The sequence below is a fragment of the Lissotriton vulgaris genome, chromosome 2_1 (assembly GCF_964263255.1).
Source record: "Lissotriton vulgaris chromosome 2_1, aLisVul1.2, whole genome shotgun sequence".
In the NCBI taxonomy this organism is placed as follows: domain Eukaryota; kingdom Metazoa; phylum Chordata; class Amphibia; order Caudata; family Salamandridae; genus Lissotriton; species Lissotriton vulgaris.
Genome location: NC_141687.1, coordinates 1,948,040,263 through 1,948,058,074, shown reverse-complemented (window position 1 = coordinate 1,948,058,074; position 17,812 = coordinate 1,948,040,263). Strand labels below are relative to the sequence as shown.

General features: G+C 46.0%; 1 protein-coding gene across 1 annotated transcript in view; it reads left to right on the top strand.

The window, feature by feature from the left end:
- LOC147733535 (treslin-like) overlaps positions 1–17,812 on the top strand; it is a 542,019-nt gene that overhangs the window by 373,472 nt on the left and 150,735 nt on the right. The window contains exons 14-16 of the mRNA XM_086956935.1: positions 5,794–5,943; positions 13,752–13,894; positions 13,981–16,888. Of these exons, the coding sequence (XP_086813061.1) occupies positions 5,794–5,943; positions 13,752–13,894; positions 13,981–16,888 (3,201 nt within the window). The remainder of the gene's footprint in view (positions 1–5,793; positions 5,944–13,751; positions 13,895–13,980; positions 16,889–17,812) is intronic.

Here is a 17,812-nt window from a genome sequence, read left to right as displayed (position 1 = left end):
GTACCTGTAGAGGACATTTGTAGAGCGGCGACTTGGGCTTCCCTCCACACTTTCGCGAAGCATTACTGCTTGGATTCCGAAGTGAGGAGGGACGGCCACTTTGCGCGTTCTGTCCTCCAGGATTTTCTGGTATAGGAAAGTGGACACCCTCCTTCGGGAGTTGGGACTCTATTCAGAAGGTGAGGAATCCACTGGCAGATGTATCTATCAGAAGAACAAGTTACTTACCTTCGGTAACGCTTTTTCTAGTAGATACAGTGTCTACCTGTGGATGCCTCACATGCCCACCCGCCTCCCCGTTGTCCACTCTTTTATACCTTAGATAATGACAATGTTTAAATGTATATATGTTATTCTTATTGAATTGCTGCATTGTCTTTACACTGTGTGTTTTATCTTGAATATTGTGTACTGTGTATATATATCTACTGTTGTCGGTCCGTCCGTGTGCCTCAAAGGCACGGAAAAAATGGCGGAACTGATGTCATCACGCGGGCGTGGGCCTATTACGGTGACGTCAGCGGAGTCGCGCGCGATGCCGTGCCTCTGACGTCATCCACGTCGGCGCGAAGCTACAAAAAGAATTTCGCAAGGGGATATTCACAAGGTGAGGAATTCACCAGCAGATATTGTATCTATCAGAAAAAGCTTTACCAAAGGTAAGTAACTTGTTCATCGGTTTCAAGGTGTAAGTACTTTGGTTTGTGAGTTGGTGTGCTGGGATTAGAACTAGGGTTCCTACAGGGTCAAGGATGCACTTTCAAAGCACCCTCAGGGGAACTATGGCGGCCGGGTACACAGTGCTGTGGTCCAGTGTTATCCAATGGGGGATAGGGGACCTCTGGTTGGTGGCTGCTCACAAGCAGGCCACAAGGTTGTGGGAGCAAAGCTCCTGGTGTTAAGCTAAGGGCAAAGGGGGATCAGAGTTAATACCCAAAACTACACCCGCAGTGGCGCAAGGGCGGCTGGGTGCAGGGTGCTGTTTTGGCATTGGGTGCCCTATTGATTTCAATGAGGATTCTCCAGTTGCAACAAAGACTGCAGGCTCGGGCACGTAGATCTTCTGGAGGTGACCACCAGTTGGAGATGTAAGTTGGGATGCCTGGGGATGCTGGGACACCGTTGGTTGGGCCACCCAACGCAGTGGGACGTGGGGTGCAGGAGTGTCTTTAGGCGTAGGGTTTTCCTTACCAGCTCCAATCGCGGTCAAGGGGGGGGGGGATCCTCAAGAAAGAGGCTGCAGGCTTCGCTTGGAGATTTGAGGCAGGTCAGAGTCACCAGATCTCAGATCAGGATCGCCGGGGAGACCTCCTCATGACGTTGGGCCACTCGAACTCGGGCCGTAGACGTCTGGTGCAGAGTGGTGCAGACTTGGCTGGGGCCTGAGTCTGTGGGTGAGCAAATACATTGCTCACTGGAGACAAAGTCTTTGGCTATGAAGGCAGGGCAGGTCTGTCTGGTTCCTGTGGCTGCTGGCTGCAGGACACACCAGGATTTCCCTGGAGCAGTTTCGAGGTGGGGACAGGCCAGTAGGGCTGTGGCCAAGTCAGTGGGCGTTCTCGTCTTCTTAGTTTCAGCACAGCTTCGTCTGTCCTGCCTTCCTTCTTCTCTTGTCGCTTTTGGTCTGAGTAGGCATGTTATGTTATGTTATGTTAAGTGTATTTTTGAGCGCACAGCTGCCCCAGCGAAGGGGCGTCCTGGCGCTATATCTGAAAAAAACATAACTAACAAGCAGAAATCAAAAGGAAGCTAATAGGGCAGGGGGAAAAGATAAGTTTTCATAGCTTTCCTAAAGGCGAAAAGGTTTTCTAAAGAACGAATGTGGACAGGAAGTGCATTCCACAGTTTGGCGGCCAACACCATGAACGATCGACCGCCCAATCTACATTTATGGAATCGGGGAACAAGTGCCAGACTTTGGCCAGCAGAGCGCAGGCTACGCGAAGGAGTATAAGGAGTCAGGAGATGCTGGAGGATGGCGGGAGTGTCAGATTTCAAAATTTTGAAAGCAAAACATAAGGCCTTGAATTCGATGCGTCTGATGACTGGCAACCAGTGTAGTTTAACAATTGTGCTGCGGGCTGAGCAGACACGCGGGAGGCCTGCCAGGGCTCTGGCTGCCGCATTCTGGACCCGTTGGAATCGCAGGACTTCCGCCTGGTTAGCGCCCTGAAGTAGTGCGCTGGCGTAGTCGAGTCTAGATAGTACACTCGCTTGAACCACCATCTGGGGAGTGGGGGCATCGAAGAATTTGAGGATAGGCCTCAGACCACGTAAGATGCCGAAGCACATAGATGCCACCTTCTTAGTGTGGCACGAGAAGGTAAGTTTGGAATCCAGCCAAACGCCAAGGTTCTTTAGTTCCGACACAGGTTTTGGGGGGGGTCCCAGCTCCTTAGGCCACCAGTTTGCACCCCACAGATCAGGCTGTTTTCCCAGTACCATCACCTCGGTTTTGAGGGCGTTGAGCTGTAAACAGTTGGCCGTTAGCCAGCTGGCAACTGCCCTCAAACCATCCGCAAAGTTGGATGCCAGTTGGTCGGAATCTCCATTAAGGGCCACCGCCAACTGGGTATCATCGGCGTAGGATACCATTGTGAGGCCCCAACTATTCGCAACCTCCGCTAATGGTTGAACGCCGACCCCTGCGGGACTCCCTGGGTGATGGCACAAGATTTAGATCTAAATGGTGGTAAAACCACCTGAAAGGAGCGTTCCGAAAGGAACGACTGAAGCCAGTCTAATGCACCGCCTGAAATGCCAGCCTCACTAAGCCTCTGGACAAGAATGGGATGGGATACAGTGTCAAAGGCGGCACTGAGGTCCAAAAGGACCAGTGCCGCCGTTTGACCAGCATCTAGTACAGAGCGGAGGTGTTCAACCATATATAAGAGTGCCGTCTCTGTACTGTGTCCGGGTCTAAAGCCATTCTGTGTGGGATCCAATAATTGTGCTGAAGTCAGATGTTTCGTTAAGATGTTATTCACATGGGCCTCTGTGATCTTTGCCACCCATGGAAGGAGAGAGATTGGTCGATAGCTCTCCGGCTTCAACGGATCCAGTCCTGGTTTTTTTATGATAGGCACGACGCAAGCAGCCTTCCAGGCAGGCGGAACTGAACCGGTGGTTAGGGATTGCTCCACAAGATGGCGAATAGGAGGAAAACAGAGGGGTGCTGAGTCCACAACCTGGGCTGGTCTCAGAGGGTCATCTGGAGAGCCAGATTTGACCTTGGCCACCAGGAGATTAAACTCCGGTTCCGATGGTATGGGAAGAGTGGCCAAGCTTTGAGAAGTACGAGGTGTTAAGGTTGTACTACCCGGGTCAACTTTGGGAAAAGAGCGATAGATGGCGTTAACTTTTTCCACAAAGAAACTGGCCAAACCCTCACAGTGGGCAAGGGAGCAGACCTCGGTATTAGGGAGTCTGTTCACTGTGAGCTCCTTCAGGACTTAAAAAACCAGTTTGGAAGGGTTAGAGCTTGCCTGGAATTCCCGTGCATAATAATCAGCTCGGGCCCGTCAGACAGCTCTATGGTAAACCTTAACCTTAGCCAGGTAGGATAGTTTTAGGTCTTTCTCATATCTCTTCCTCCAAGCTCTTTCGGCTTGTCGACAGGTGGCTTTTAATCGCCTGAGCTCCTCCGAGTACCAAGGGTTAGACTGGGAGGAACGGTTCCTACTCCAGGTGGCTGGTATCAGTACGTCGAGCGCTCGAACAATCCAAGCGCAAAAGGTGTAGTACCCAGATTCCACGTCATCCGGATGAGCCAGGGGTGTAGTGGTCAGAACACGATGCCTGCATGGTTCAGGGTTGCCCCTAAAGACTAGATTTAGGGGCATTACAGGAAAGTAAAGGTTGGGACCAATGGGTCCCTTACTTGGTGTGGGTGCACCCCCTATTATGCCACCTTCCAGTGGGAGGGGGGCATATGCCTCACTCTGGTTAGCTGGGTCCCCGGCGATCCTGACTTGAGTCCAGCATTGGATGACCACTACTGAACTTCCCCATGAGTCCTGCAGTCTCAACTTGAAGGGTCCCCCAGACCGCGACCGGATCTGGTGAGAGAAACCAGAGGCTTAAAGACACCCCTGCACCCGCAACGCCCAGGCTTAGGAGTGCCCAACCGACGCTGTGCCGGCATCCCTTCACTGTCCAACTCACCTCTCCAGTTGGTGGATTCCTTCGGCCAGTCTTCTGGACTGAGCCTGCAGCCTGTCTCCAACTGGGCTTCCCATTGCTTTCTGCAGTACCCAACTCCTCCTTTACACCCTACCGTCCCTGTGCCGCTGGTGATGCAGATTTGGTGCTACTAGGTGGCCTCTGCAGTTTTGACCTCAACCCCCAGGGCCTGTGCCCCCGAACCCCGGGTACTTGCCTGCAACTGAGGCCTCTTCGAGTTGCCCCCTAGCTCCCATTGGCTAACATAGGGCCCAGTGACCTCTGTTCCTGACCTCCCCAGTGCAGCTGGTGGTGCAGTACCTACCTTGGTCCGACCCTTGCCCAGTGTTGGTCAAACCTCCCGAAGACTGAACTTGTAAGTTGACTGCTTACCTGTCTTTCCTCTCCTAGGATTGCATGGTCCTGTATTGCACTGTGTTGATTCTGAGAATGATACAAAGTATCTTCTTTTACATTGAAAAGTATTACAAGCACATGTTAAGTATTTTGAATGCCTATACAAACCTTTGCCAACTGTATATAGAAAGTATTAGATTTCTGAAAAGTCTATTTTCCTGTAATGTACCTTATCTGTTCAACTTAGTTCCTAAAATAAAAGTAACTCAAATCATTGAGTGTGTTCCTGCCTTGAATGAGTGTGTACAACAAATGCATTCACACTACCCTCTGATAAGCCTAACTCCCTTGCCCAGCTACCACTAAATTGAGAGTAAGGTATTATCTTCTGCTATACCTTTGCGGACTTGCTGGACTCTGCACACTATATCTCTTTTTGATATTGTATATACAGAGCCAGTTTCTTACACCAACCAAAATGGGTTCAGTCTTTGGCGTGCCTTGGGGAGCCAGGAAATTGTCCATGTGGACAGGATTATGGTAGGGTTTAACAAATAGATTTGTTACTTGGTGTGTCATTAACTAGATCTAACATTCAACCAGCGGTGGCCCAATTTGTGTGTGTTCACAAACATGTAAATTGCCAGTTTGTTTTATATTGCTTATTATGTATTCTGGCTAAGAAGCTGTGTGAGTAACACATGACTGAAGACCATCTCCAGGTGTTAGTGTTATCCCAAAGTAGGATGTATAACTGTATTGCAACAGATGTATTCTGATTTACTGTGCTCCTAGATCTCATTATAAAGGGCCTATGTGATGTAATCAGTCTACACCCTCCTCTTTGTGTTTCCCTATATTTTGCTGTATTTCTTTCACATGGGGGTTATCAACCTGACCCAAATAATTACTGAGCTAACTGGTAGCTATGATGTATTATGTAGCATTTGCATTTGGTGATCAGGTCATGGGTGTTTAGCCAGTGTTTATAGGCCTTTTGAGTAAACCTTATTTTCGTCAAGAATTCTATTTCAGGTGCTGGTTCTTTATCACATCCCTCAACTATTTGTTTAGTTTTGATGTTTCAGTTTGGTGCCTGTTGATATTTGTTTTTCATCTAACGTGGGGTCAGCAAATGAAAGGCTTACAAACGTTCACAGCTCTAATCCTAAAAATAGAAAACTACACTTGCAAATAGAAATACCCACAATCAAGGGGCATATAACAAAAGGATAACTCATTAAGATGCATGCTGTTCTGTTTCTTTTTTCCCAGAAGTTAACGTAAGGAGAAGTCCAAGACTTAAAGAGATTTCTATCAACAGGAGACATTCCAGTTCCTTTTACTCATTTAGCCAGCCAAAGTCACGAAATCTTGAGAGGGTAAATTCTGCTTCCCAATTACGGATTAACTCGGAGTGCCCAGGTACACCAATGGAACTGCATTTAATATACTAATATCCTTTATGAATTACAATTCTGTTGTCATTTTAATCTGTTTATACCCTGATGTTTGTTTTGATACAGTGTAAAATTACACTGCTGCTTCCTATTCACTTCTTTGTAATATACATTTCTGATGTACACGTCTTGTGACTGCTTACTGACGTTATGAATATCCCCAGAAGGCAAACTGAATTCTGAAAGTTTTTTCCAGCCATGGTTATCAGTGCTGCAAAATGGTATTACCTGGCTCCTGTCGCTGCTCTTTATGCAGAGCTCCACTCATTCATCATTGAGCCCCATCCCAGAAATGGCAAAACAGCTTTTTTTTTTTTTTTTTACACCTTACTGACGCCGGTCCACAGCTCTGTGAATTCTTCAATGATAACAAAACTTGATAAGCAGACTAGGTGAAATGTCACCTCCTAACATTTGAGAGGTCCCAAGCTGACATCCTGTCCTATTCCAGCAATATCTGAATGTTGTGACCTGAACGTAATCCTTGATGTGGGAGTTAAGTCTGCATACATCAAAAGGCCATCAGAGAGCTGCAAGGGATTTTTTTTACTTGCCCTGTAATGCAATACCCACATGGTCAACCTTTTCTTTCTCTGGTAAATCTCCTGACAGTGAAAAATCTTCCAAGTGGTCCTCCCACAAATACACCATAGCATAGAAGAATCAAGTTCTATTCTTAGTTGTTGAAGAAACTGTCCTACACCCAGGCCCATGTGCAGACTAAACCACACTGTTCCAGGCTACTTTCTCTGAGCCAGAGCTGTTTTTTAAAAAGCTCAGACTGGAATTGTGGGCTCCATCATCCATTCTAAGTTGAAGAGAGTCATCAACTGGAAGCTGGCTCTGTATATGATATTGCTACTAAGTTGTTATACTGTACACAGAGGCCAGGGGGCTCCCCAAAATTGTACAGGGCTCGATGTCAAACCCAAAGTGCTCTGTTTGTGGTAGTATAGGCGAGCTGGCTTACACCTAACACAGAGGATTCTAAGACATTTATTGCGCAATATTGGCCAGCATTGGACACATTTAGCTCTGATTACCGCTACCTGTTACGGCTTGCTATGTGCTTTGTTTCTTTTAAAATGTATTCTTGCTAAAATGAAATGCCACTTTTTAAAATTATCTCGGGACAGCAAATTGTTAGTGACCTGTATGTTTTTGGATGACTACGACTCAGTCCATACCTTACCTGCCTACGAAACCGGCTCCCTCGCGCTCTCCCAACACACCCCTAGGCTGCATCCAATCACGCCGCACGGGGGAGGCTCAGACGGGGAACGGCTAGAAAAGCCACAGGCCGCTCGGGAGCGGGCACTTTAGCTCTGATTACTGCTACCTGTTACAGCTTGCTATGCGCTTTGTTTCTTTTAAAATGTATTCTTGCTAAAATGAAATGCTACTTTTTAAAATTATTTCAGGAAAGCAAATTGTTAGTGACCTGTATATTTTTTGGGTGATTACAACTCAATCCATACCTTACGTGCCTATGAAACCGGCTCCCTCGCGCTCTCCTAACACACCCCTAGGCTGCATCCAATCACGCCGCACGGGGGAGGAGGCTCAGACAAGGAACAGTTAGAAATGCAACAGGCAGCGCGGGAGCTCAGCGGGGGTGCACCAAAGGCAAGCCCGTCTGCGCCTGTCCGCACCAGTACGGGCCCAGGGGCCAGACCCCCTGCACAAATCTCCACCTATTACTCTGTGGAATTAAGAGCCCTTCATCAGGCGGACCTTGCGATCTGCCCAGCCACCCACGCACGTCTTAAACGCACAGGTATTCTTCAAATACGAAACACTCCTCATGAACTCCCGCACATTATCTGCCGCCAGGGGCAGGCACCGCTCCCCATTGCCGCCGAAAATGCTGTACTTTGGATATTCTATCTAAACACCCGCTCCCTCGTCAAACACCAGTTAGACATTTTTCTACTCTTGCTATCGGATAAGCCATATTTTCTCTTTATTACGGAGACATGGTTAAATCCTGATTCTACTCCTGATATACTGGTAGCCCTTCCCCAACACTACTATGTCCTACATGTTAATCGGCCAGTAGGGAAAGTGGGTGGTGGAGTAGCGGCTATAATCCACAAGGACCACACATTTACCTCTGTCATCTTTAAATCTCCCTGCAGCAGACAACATGGTTGTCAAGCTGGACTCCTGCACAGGGCCATTGATTTGCGTCCTGATATACAGACCCCCACAACACATGCCATCATTCCCTCTCTCCCTAAGCGAGCAGTTGGCCATGCTGGCCACAGAATATGCAAAAATACTATTAATAGGTGATCTGAACTACTGGCATAATGATGCAGTCGGTGGACCTCAGTCCACTGAGCTGACGGAATTACTCTCCAATCTTAATTTCACCCACCATATTTCCTCGGCTACACATATCAAAGGTCATATCTTGGACCAGGTATGGACTACTAATCTTGAGGTCTCTACACCCATAATACTACCATGTATCTGGTCCGATCACTATTTAATAAAATTCAATCTCACTTCTTGTGAGCCCTAAGACCCCAGCAACCATGGGGGGTATGATAAGGAAATGGAGCACCATTAATAAACAAGATTACCTGGACAGCCTTATGAGCTCTATCCCCGCACCTAACCCTGACGTGGATCTTACTGAAACCAACATCTCAGACTGGCTGTTAGCAGCCAGCAACAAACCTGCTCCCCTCAAAAAACGTAAACTCGCTCGTCGATCTGAAGCCCAGAAATGGTTCTCCCCTGACCTTAGTGCTCAAAAATTAGATCTACGTCAAAAAGAGAGGAAATGGAGACTCGCATATTCTCTAGAAGGGAAACTTAGCTACCTAGTCGCCCGGAAACACTACAAAAAAGCCTTCATTTCAGCCAAATCCTCCTATTTCTCAGATAGAATCACAAACTCTAATAATAAATCGAAGGATATCTTCACAATAGTGAATTAGTTATCCAATGCAGAAAGAATTCTACCTAAGCCTGTTGCGACTCAAGACCTATGTAACTCCCTGAATAATTATTTCCTGGATAAAATTTCTAGTATCAAGGCCAGTATTCCCAGCTCCTGTCACAAGGAGGACTCCCTGGCCTGGATGTCTAACCCTCACACCCTACGCCACTTCCCACTCATAGATGCTCAGTCCTTGCAGGTTCTCCTAGCTAGGGTAAAATCTGGCTCGCCCAGGGACTGTTGTCCCCCGTATATCTTAAAGGACGTTTTTTTCGGTCCTTCCTGTCCCCATCCTGACCTTCCTCAATGAATCTTTGTCTCAGAGCAGGGTCCCTAAAGCCTTTAAGGATGCAGTTGTGGTCCCCCTCTTAAAAAAACCTGGAGCGGACACCAAGAATCTTTCCAACTACAGGCCCATCTCCCTGCTCCCGTTTCTGGCCAAGATCCTCGAAGCTGATCACCTGGACCCTCATCAAGCAGGGTTCCGCCCTTTCCACTGAGACTGTAATCTTAGCTGTTCTGGACACCATGCGAGGAAATGCTGATCGGGGAATTCCCCAGGCCTTAGTCCTTTTGGACCTTTCTGCCGCGTTCAACACGGTCGACCATAACATCTTAATGGACCGTGTCGAACAGACTGGCATCTGCGGCTCAGCCCGTAGCTGGATTGAGTCCTTCCTCGCCGGCCGCACTCAAGCGGTACGCTTAGCCCCCTTCACTGCCTCCAAATTATCCACGTCCTGTGGGGTCCCTCAGGGATCATCACTCTCCCCCTTGCTGTTCAATTTGTATCTCCTACCCCTAATTAAGTCCCTGAAGGCTAATAAAACTATCACCTTCAATTATGCTGCTGATCTCCAGCTTGTCTTCACGATTGACAATTCCCCCGAGTCTATCCAGCAATTCCAGGGTACCATGCTTCTAATCCGTCAGTGAATGGATCAAAACCACCTGAAGCTGAACCCCGGCAAGACCGAGATTATCCTAAATGGGAACAATCAAACCTTTTTGGGCCCACACTATTGGCCCACAGAACTTGGTTCCCCTCCACTCCTTCTTCCTCAGTAAAAAGCCTAGGGGTGACCATCAACGGCAATCTATCTTTGAAAACCCATATAGGCACAGTGGTATCCACCTGCTTCTTTCAGCTGTGCAGGATCAGGAAGATCAGTCGCATGCTCACCCATTCGGCCCTGATTCAGGTGGTGATAGCCTTGGTGCTATCTCATCTGGACTACGCCAACTCTATCTACCTGGGCTTACCGCTCTTTCTCAGCAAGCGCCTTCAGTTAGTCCAGAACCAGGTGGCTAGACTAATCCATCAGCAACCAATATGGCAATCTTCCAGACCCCTGCTGAGAGAACTCCATTGGCTCCCTATTCCCCAACGTACAATATTCAAGGCGGCCTGCATTATTTTCAAATCCCTGCACGATCGAAGCCCCAAATTCATTAAATGTCTTCTACCTAGGTACACCCCCTCCCGCACTCTTCGTTCCACCAGTCTCCAACTCTTGGTCACTCCCTCATTTAAGCTACAATGTCAGGGCGGTTGCAGGTTCGCAACCCTGGCCCCCAGACTCTGGAATTCCCTTCCATTAGAAATCCGATCCTGCAACAACCTCCTGAGTTTTAGGAAAATGCTAAAAACATGGCTGTTCACACAGGCCCATGTGTAAGCCGCCCTAGGTCCCGGTACACGCTAAAGCTAGCGCCAAGAAACCACTTGGTGAACATGCGCTCTATAAGAAATTATTTAACAACAAGGGGTGGTGATGGACAGAGTTTCTGAATTAAGCAGAATACTCTCACCCAGTCAAGAGATCAGGGCTAGATCCAACACCGTTTTTTAGCTCACTGCACCATCCCAGTTCAGAACCTGGCTATATGCAAATTAGTCTGTTCCTGTCCCAGTGCATGATGGGAACAGGGCAAACCAAACTACCAAGCCAATTCTTACACTGGGAAGGAAACAAGCTTCTGGGGACCGGTTTCTGGCATTTCAGCCGTCGTCGACCTGGCTTGCTTGAATCCTGATGGTGCAATGAGCAAGGGACTCACATCTGAGTATACCCTTCCACGCTTAGGTACAGACTAATTTGCATATAGCCAGGTTCTGAGCTGGGATGGTGCAGTGAGCTAAATAACGGTGATGGATCACTGCTCAATTCAGACACTCTGATCATCACCACTGCCTTTTCTGAATCGTTTTTGGCCACTATAGGTGTGGCAGGGTATACTCAGACATGAGTCCCTTGCTCACTGCACCATCAGGATTCAAGCAAGCCGGGCCGACGACGGCTGAAATGCCAGAAACCGGTCCCCGGTAGCTTGTCTCCTTTCTAGAGAAGAATTGGCTTGGTAGTTTGGTCTGCCCTGTTCCCATGATGCACTGGGCCAGGACAGACTAATTTGCATATAGCCAGGTTCTGAGCTGGGATGGTGCAGTGAGCTAAATAACGGTGATGGATCAAACCCTGATCTTTGGACTGGGTAAGAGTAGTCTGCTTAATTCAGACACTCTGTTCATCACCACCCCCTTTTCTGAATCGTATAAGAAATTATTAACATAACATGCCCCATAAAGGAGATTCACACCTATTTTCGAAAAATATACTTTATATTTTATTTTATGCCCAAGATCTTCGTATTAAGGTAAGTACGTTTTTACATAAAAAATATCTTTTGCTTTCAAAAGTCAACACAATATTTTTTGAGGCTGTTCAATGTTATCCTATGGGGAAAACAATAATGTGATTTAACAGGTTGGTACCACACTTAAAAAGACAGTCTTCGGGCCCTACGGTCAGCAAGGGTCAGGTGAGTTTGAAAACTGCACCACCAGCAGCACAGGGGTGGCCGGGGACAATGGTAAAAGTCTGAGTTTGTCCCAAAGCGTTTCAACAGGGACTGGGTATGCCTGGAACCACGCTGCTTGCACGTGAATGGATTGATTGCAGGGGCAAAGATCTGCATGGATCCGGAGTCCTTGCAGTAGATTTCTTCTGGACAGGGTCGCTGTCCTCTGGAGATTGGAGCTTTTTTCAAAGACAGCAGTCCTCCCAGGGTTTTCAGAGGTCACTGGCTGCAAAACTGGTCACAGGTTCATCAAACATTGAGACCGGGCAAAGGCAGTCATCTTCAATTTTCTCTCCTGGGGTGTCTTCTTCATAGGCCACTGCAGATATAAGTACCAGGTCTGGGGGACCCACCTAAATAATTCTTAAGGGGAGTAGCAGGTAGGGCCATTGGCACGTTACCTGGGGTGACTACACTCTTATGTCAGCCAACTTTGGGAGGGTCATAGGCCTAGTCCTGATGGAAGGTGGACCCCACATCTTCAAGATGGCGGAGACTGAAAGAAGGGTTTCACCTCACCTCCCCCACCTTAGGGTGCAGTTGGCAGAGCTTGGGAAACCTATTCTAATGAGTTCCCAGCGGTTTTCTCGCCCAAAGTGGACGTGTAAACCAGGGGCTGCCATCTGCTGCTAGCAGCAGAGGTTGGGGGTCGCAATAAAAAGGTGGCAGGCCTTTGAAGTTTCTCTCTTTGAGCACTGACCCTTCCTGGGATTACGAGGTGTGACACCTCCGGCCAGGATTTGCATTGGGTCTGGTCCCATAGAGCAGGGGCTCTCCACACAGGGGTCCAGAAACATATCTGTTGGTAGATGGCTGCCTTCAGCCGGTCGGAGAACATACCAGGGTTCATAGATTTTATGGGGTAACCTCTGAGAAGCCCTGTTAGTACACGGTACATAAATCTCACACTGCATCAGTGTGGATTTATTGAGAGGGGTAGTTTGTTACCAAAGACTCCTGTGTTTAGTGAAGCCATCATGGTGCTGTGGAACTCGAATTGTCAAGTGCCCAGCCAATATACTCTCTGTAGCTTCCTTGGCACTGACAATGTCAGTCAATGGACCTTCATATTGTTCACAGGGAACATCTCCTGGAACCAGCAATTGATAAGAACAAGAAGGAGGAACGACTAGTATGCGTAACAACATACTCTACGAAAAGCAACTAAGTGAAGAAAATAATCAAACAGCACTGGCACATGATATCCGATGAGCTAGGTAATGCACCGTGCCCCCTACATGCCTTCAAAAAGGCTAAAAACATAAGAGACCACGTGGTGAAGGCTTTACTACCTACCATGACCATGCCCATCCAAACAGTTTTATGGGGCATCCCGCCAGTCGAGGGCCATGTGGTAGCTGTAAGGCATGTCCACTAACTCAAGAGATAAGGCAGTTCTCACACAACAATTATACGCACACATTACAAGAACACATCAATTGTAATTCTACGGGGGTCATCTATGCCATCACTTGCCTGTGTGGTTTTTTGTACATCGGACAAACTATCCAAAAGGTAAAGTGCTGTATACTACAGCATTAGATGCCAAACACAGGGGGCCCCCTTAGTGGATCATTTTACTAAGTTCGGTCACGCACCAGATAGTCTTAAATGGTGTGTCCTGGAAAAGGTCACACCGAACTCCAGCGGAGGTGACTTCAATAATATCTTCAGCATCTGTGAGTGTCGATTTATACACCTATTTGACACCATCAAACAAGGTCTAAATGAATGAGATTAACAAGCAGTGTTGTCTCTACAGATATTTCAATGCCCCTCCCCATTTGCTTCACAGGTCTTTTGAGTACGCATCTAGCTGTAAATAGTTAGAATTGGAGTGAACGTGTGACATTTATGCCTGAGATCATCATCAGTGTTACCAACAATGCCACTTTTTCATCTATTTGGCTATGAAACCTTTTGTCGCATCTACATTAACTCTTGTATTCCATCATTTCCTGTAGCCAATACATCACTACCTGTAGTGCAGAGTGTTAAATCGCCCAAAAGACTTCTCTTTGGGGCACTGCTTGGAATGGACAGTCCACCTCAGGAAAAGAGACTGAGACAAAAGCTATCTGGTTGTGAAGAAAGTGCCTCTCATGTGGTAAATATAACATATGCTAGCTTTTTAGTTGTTTCCAAATGAAGTTAAACTTATATTTATATTAACATGCATAACTTTGTTTGCAGATTTCCAGCAAATCATCAGAGGAACTCATGGACCCAGTTACCTCAAATCAAATTATTTGGAAATCTCCTTGTGTACTTCTCACTGACTGCAGGACACCAAGAAAGATGGAAAATGCAGTGAGTGCACAGTCAAAGTCAGTTAAAAGCTTGGAAAAGTATTTCTCACCTAAGCATGGAGAGTGTAAAAGCGATCCGTTAGTACAAATAACCACTCAAAAGCGCAGCTGTTCATTGATTGATTGCTCTCCTTTTAAAAACGCTGATGAAGTTGCTGTTACAAGTCCTTTTAGAGCATCTAGAAAAACTTTATCTGAGGAAAGTACTCCTAAATCGAAAAATAGAGCATCTCCGATGAAACAGTCTGCAACCAAAATAGAAGACAAAAGAGTTCAAGGTTTACATACTCCAAGCACAAAATCCATGAGAACCCCTCAAAAGACGGAAACACATTTAGCTTCACCTGATCCTGCGATCACGGAGTCTTTGAAACCCTCAAGCTCTCCAGCTGATGTTTTGCAATCTAAGACTCAAGACCAATGTACTCCAAGAAAATGTACTTTGCGAATCCCTCACACATTAGAGACCCTGTCCACCTCAAGTGCATCTTTAAAAAACACTTTGCTTTTGGAAACGCTCTCACCGGAAGTTCTTCTAACAAACATGCAAGAGCTTTGCACTCCCAAGAAGAACCCTGATTTAACTCCTCATAAACTGAAACAGATAATCGCCTCAGGTACTAAAGTAGAAAAAGATACACACTTGCCAACATGTCCCGCTGACTCTGTAGAAACGAAGCTGCATGGTTTCTGTACCCCAAGCAAAAGCTACATGGCTGCAGCCCAGAAAGTGTCTGCCTTCTGTAGTCCTACGCGCTCACAATCTCCGAAATTGGCCAAATACCCAGCTAAAATTGCGGAAACAAATGTGCAAAATGTTTATAGCCCAAAAAAGAATGTTTTGAAAAGCCCTCAAAAACCTGATACATTGCCAGCCTCAGATACGCCTGAAAAATCTCCATTTAAAGTTTGGGATGTCAATGTGCAGGAGCTGTGCACTCCCCAAAAGAACCATGATGCTACAACTAACAAACTGGTGTCCAGTACTCCAAGCAAAGAATCGCAGTTAAACTGTGGGATGGTTTCCCCTTCACTTATAACACCCGGGAAACTCAATATGGCTTCCCCTAAAACCCCCTATACACAGCTGGTCCCTTCTTTTTCATCACCATTAAAGTCCTCATTGCGATCGTCATCTTCACTCAGTTCACCTTCTGATATGCTATCTAGCAGTTCAAAGCTTCCAACTTCTGGTATCGCTTCAGACTCCACGTCTAGAGTTATATGTGAACTTCAAACTCCAACAAAATTTGAGGCCACGTATAAATCTCCTTCTAAAGTAGAGAATTGTTCTACAAGAAAAAAAGGTATTGAATGTGAAGGGAGCACTTTATCTCCTCGTAATTTCAAGACTATGAAAGATGCAAAATCTTCTGATAATGATAAAAGATTATTTTTTCCAAAAAAGGAGTCATTACAAGCGTTGCCACCTTCAGAAAAAGTGTTGAATGCTAGTCATATATCGCCAACAAAAAATGTCAAAGTAATTAACAGTGGTATCTCTTTGCTAAATTATTCCATAAACAGCCAGCTAACATCAGAAGTTCGTGTTGTCTGTGAAAGACTAGATTCGTCTTCTTTAACCATTTCTAGTGCATCTGACTCTCTTACATCTAGTTCTCAAATGGACGAAAGCATTGATATCGCAGAGGCTAAGGTTCTGCCAACAGAAGGGTCAGGGCTGAAAATGAAACTCCTAGTTACGCGAAAGCCTTCACATGCTGATGCTCAGAAGCCATTGCCGGCTAAACCAGGGATTACAGAAAAGCAAGGAGACTTAGTTTCACCACCTTCTTATGAGCTCCGTTGTACCCCTGACAGGAAGCAAAGAGGAGCTGCAGCACTCCTTGTAACACAAGAAATTCCTTCCAGCTTTTCCACTCCTAAAAGTCAAAAGAAGCTTGTCCCTGCCGGCACTCCAACCTATGAAGTTGAATTAGAAATGCAAGCCTCTGGCTTACCGAAACTTAGAATAAAAAGAACAGACTCTTGCTCAAGCCCAGACATTCGGCTATTGCAGAAGAAAACTAGTACTGTATCCCACAAACAAATAGGCGATGAAAGTCCTTTCAGCGAGCCCAATAGCCCCTGGTGTGGAAGGCATGCAAACAAGGTGGAATCAGTCTGTGTCTCTCCATCTTTTTGTCGTTCCTCTTGCAACACACCTGGCAAGAGTGGAATACAGACATACATATGTCAGTCTTACACGCCAACAAGAGGCACATCTAACACCACCTCTCCATGTTGTACAGATGTGGGTGTTCCTTGGACCCCATCCCCTAAGCATAAAGAAAAGACTACAGAAACAATAAAGAACTGGCCCAGACGAAAGAAAGCTGTTGTCATTTGCTCTAATGCTAGCGTGAAGAATGGAAAAAATCAAGATTGTATTAACACAGTGTCTCTAACTGAAAACGAGAGCGAAACTTCTGTTTCAGGAACCAGCAGCAAGACAGCGGGACTGGGGGAATTTGAATTAGATGGTGTATCCCAGCTTCCAGAACAGTCTCCTGTCGCAGATTGGAATTTTAAAGCAGAAGAAAGCACTTCAATCTCAGCCTATGGACTGAAATCTAGAAAACGCAGATATGAATTCCTATCTCCAGAAAAATCCACAGAAGAGGTGCCGTGTTTCAGTGACTTTGATATTGTCAAAAATGCAGTTAAAGACCAAATCGGAACAGAGCAACAAGGGTCTGAATCACCTTTTGGCTGCAGAAATGTGTCGTCCTCAAGCAAAAGTTATGCACAGCAGAGTTCCCTGGGTGATGACGATGTTTTCAGTTTTGAAGGTACCCAACATACTTTTTCAAGTTAAGATTAGAATATTGATCACAATTTACACCTGTCTTATTCAAGGTCACATTTACAAATTGGATTTCTCATTGGTTTTTGAAAAAACAAAGTAGTGATTTTAGGATTGGAGTGTTTTACAGATGCATATAAACTCAAACTATTCCTCAATTTATTTATAGATTTTTATTTAGCAGGCCCATATATGTTTGTGTTCCCTCGTGCATAAGATAGTACAACAACAATACTTTTTCTTTCATGTTATGTGTGCGTTTTTTTAGGAACAACATCTAGTCTGACCCCTCCTTAGTGCCACTCGCCACATAGTGTTCTAACCCCTTCACATTCACTGAGGTGAATGTTTTCTTTCTTAACTGTAGATGGTCAGGTTCATTGCTAAGTTCTGTGAATGAGTCTTGAATAGACCAACTTCGCTCTCCACAGCATTTCTTGTCGGCTGCTATGACAATTAGTAGGTTTGATTTTTCAGATCTTAAATATCGTCTGGAAATGTTGTTATAGCGCTGCACATAGTGGTTAAGACCATCAATATCATAACTGGCAACTGGAATTTCATAAAGAGCGCCTTATTTATTCCCGTTGTGTCAATTGATGCTAACCCTGACAGTTCTATTCTACATTAATTGCATCTTATTTAGTGCTTGGAGCAATAGGCCATTACATGTGCATGTGTGCGCGCACACAAACTTGTGCAGAAGTAAAATTCCTGCAAGAGCAATTGCCTTAGCGCAAGGTTTTAGAATCTGGGCTGGTTGTGCACCATCAGTGTGATTTTTGTTTTGGCCTTAAAATGATATTTCCAACCCTTAATAGGAATGGATCACATTTGATAATTTTAATAAATAATTAAAATCCTAAACATATGCAACTCAAGGTAGCCTTTTCTTGACCGTATCCTCCTT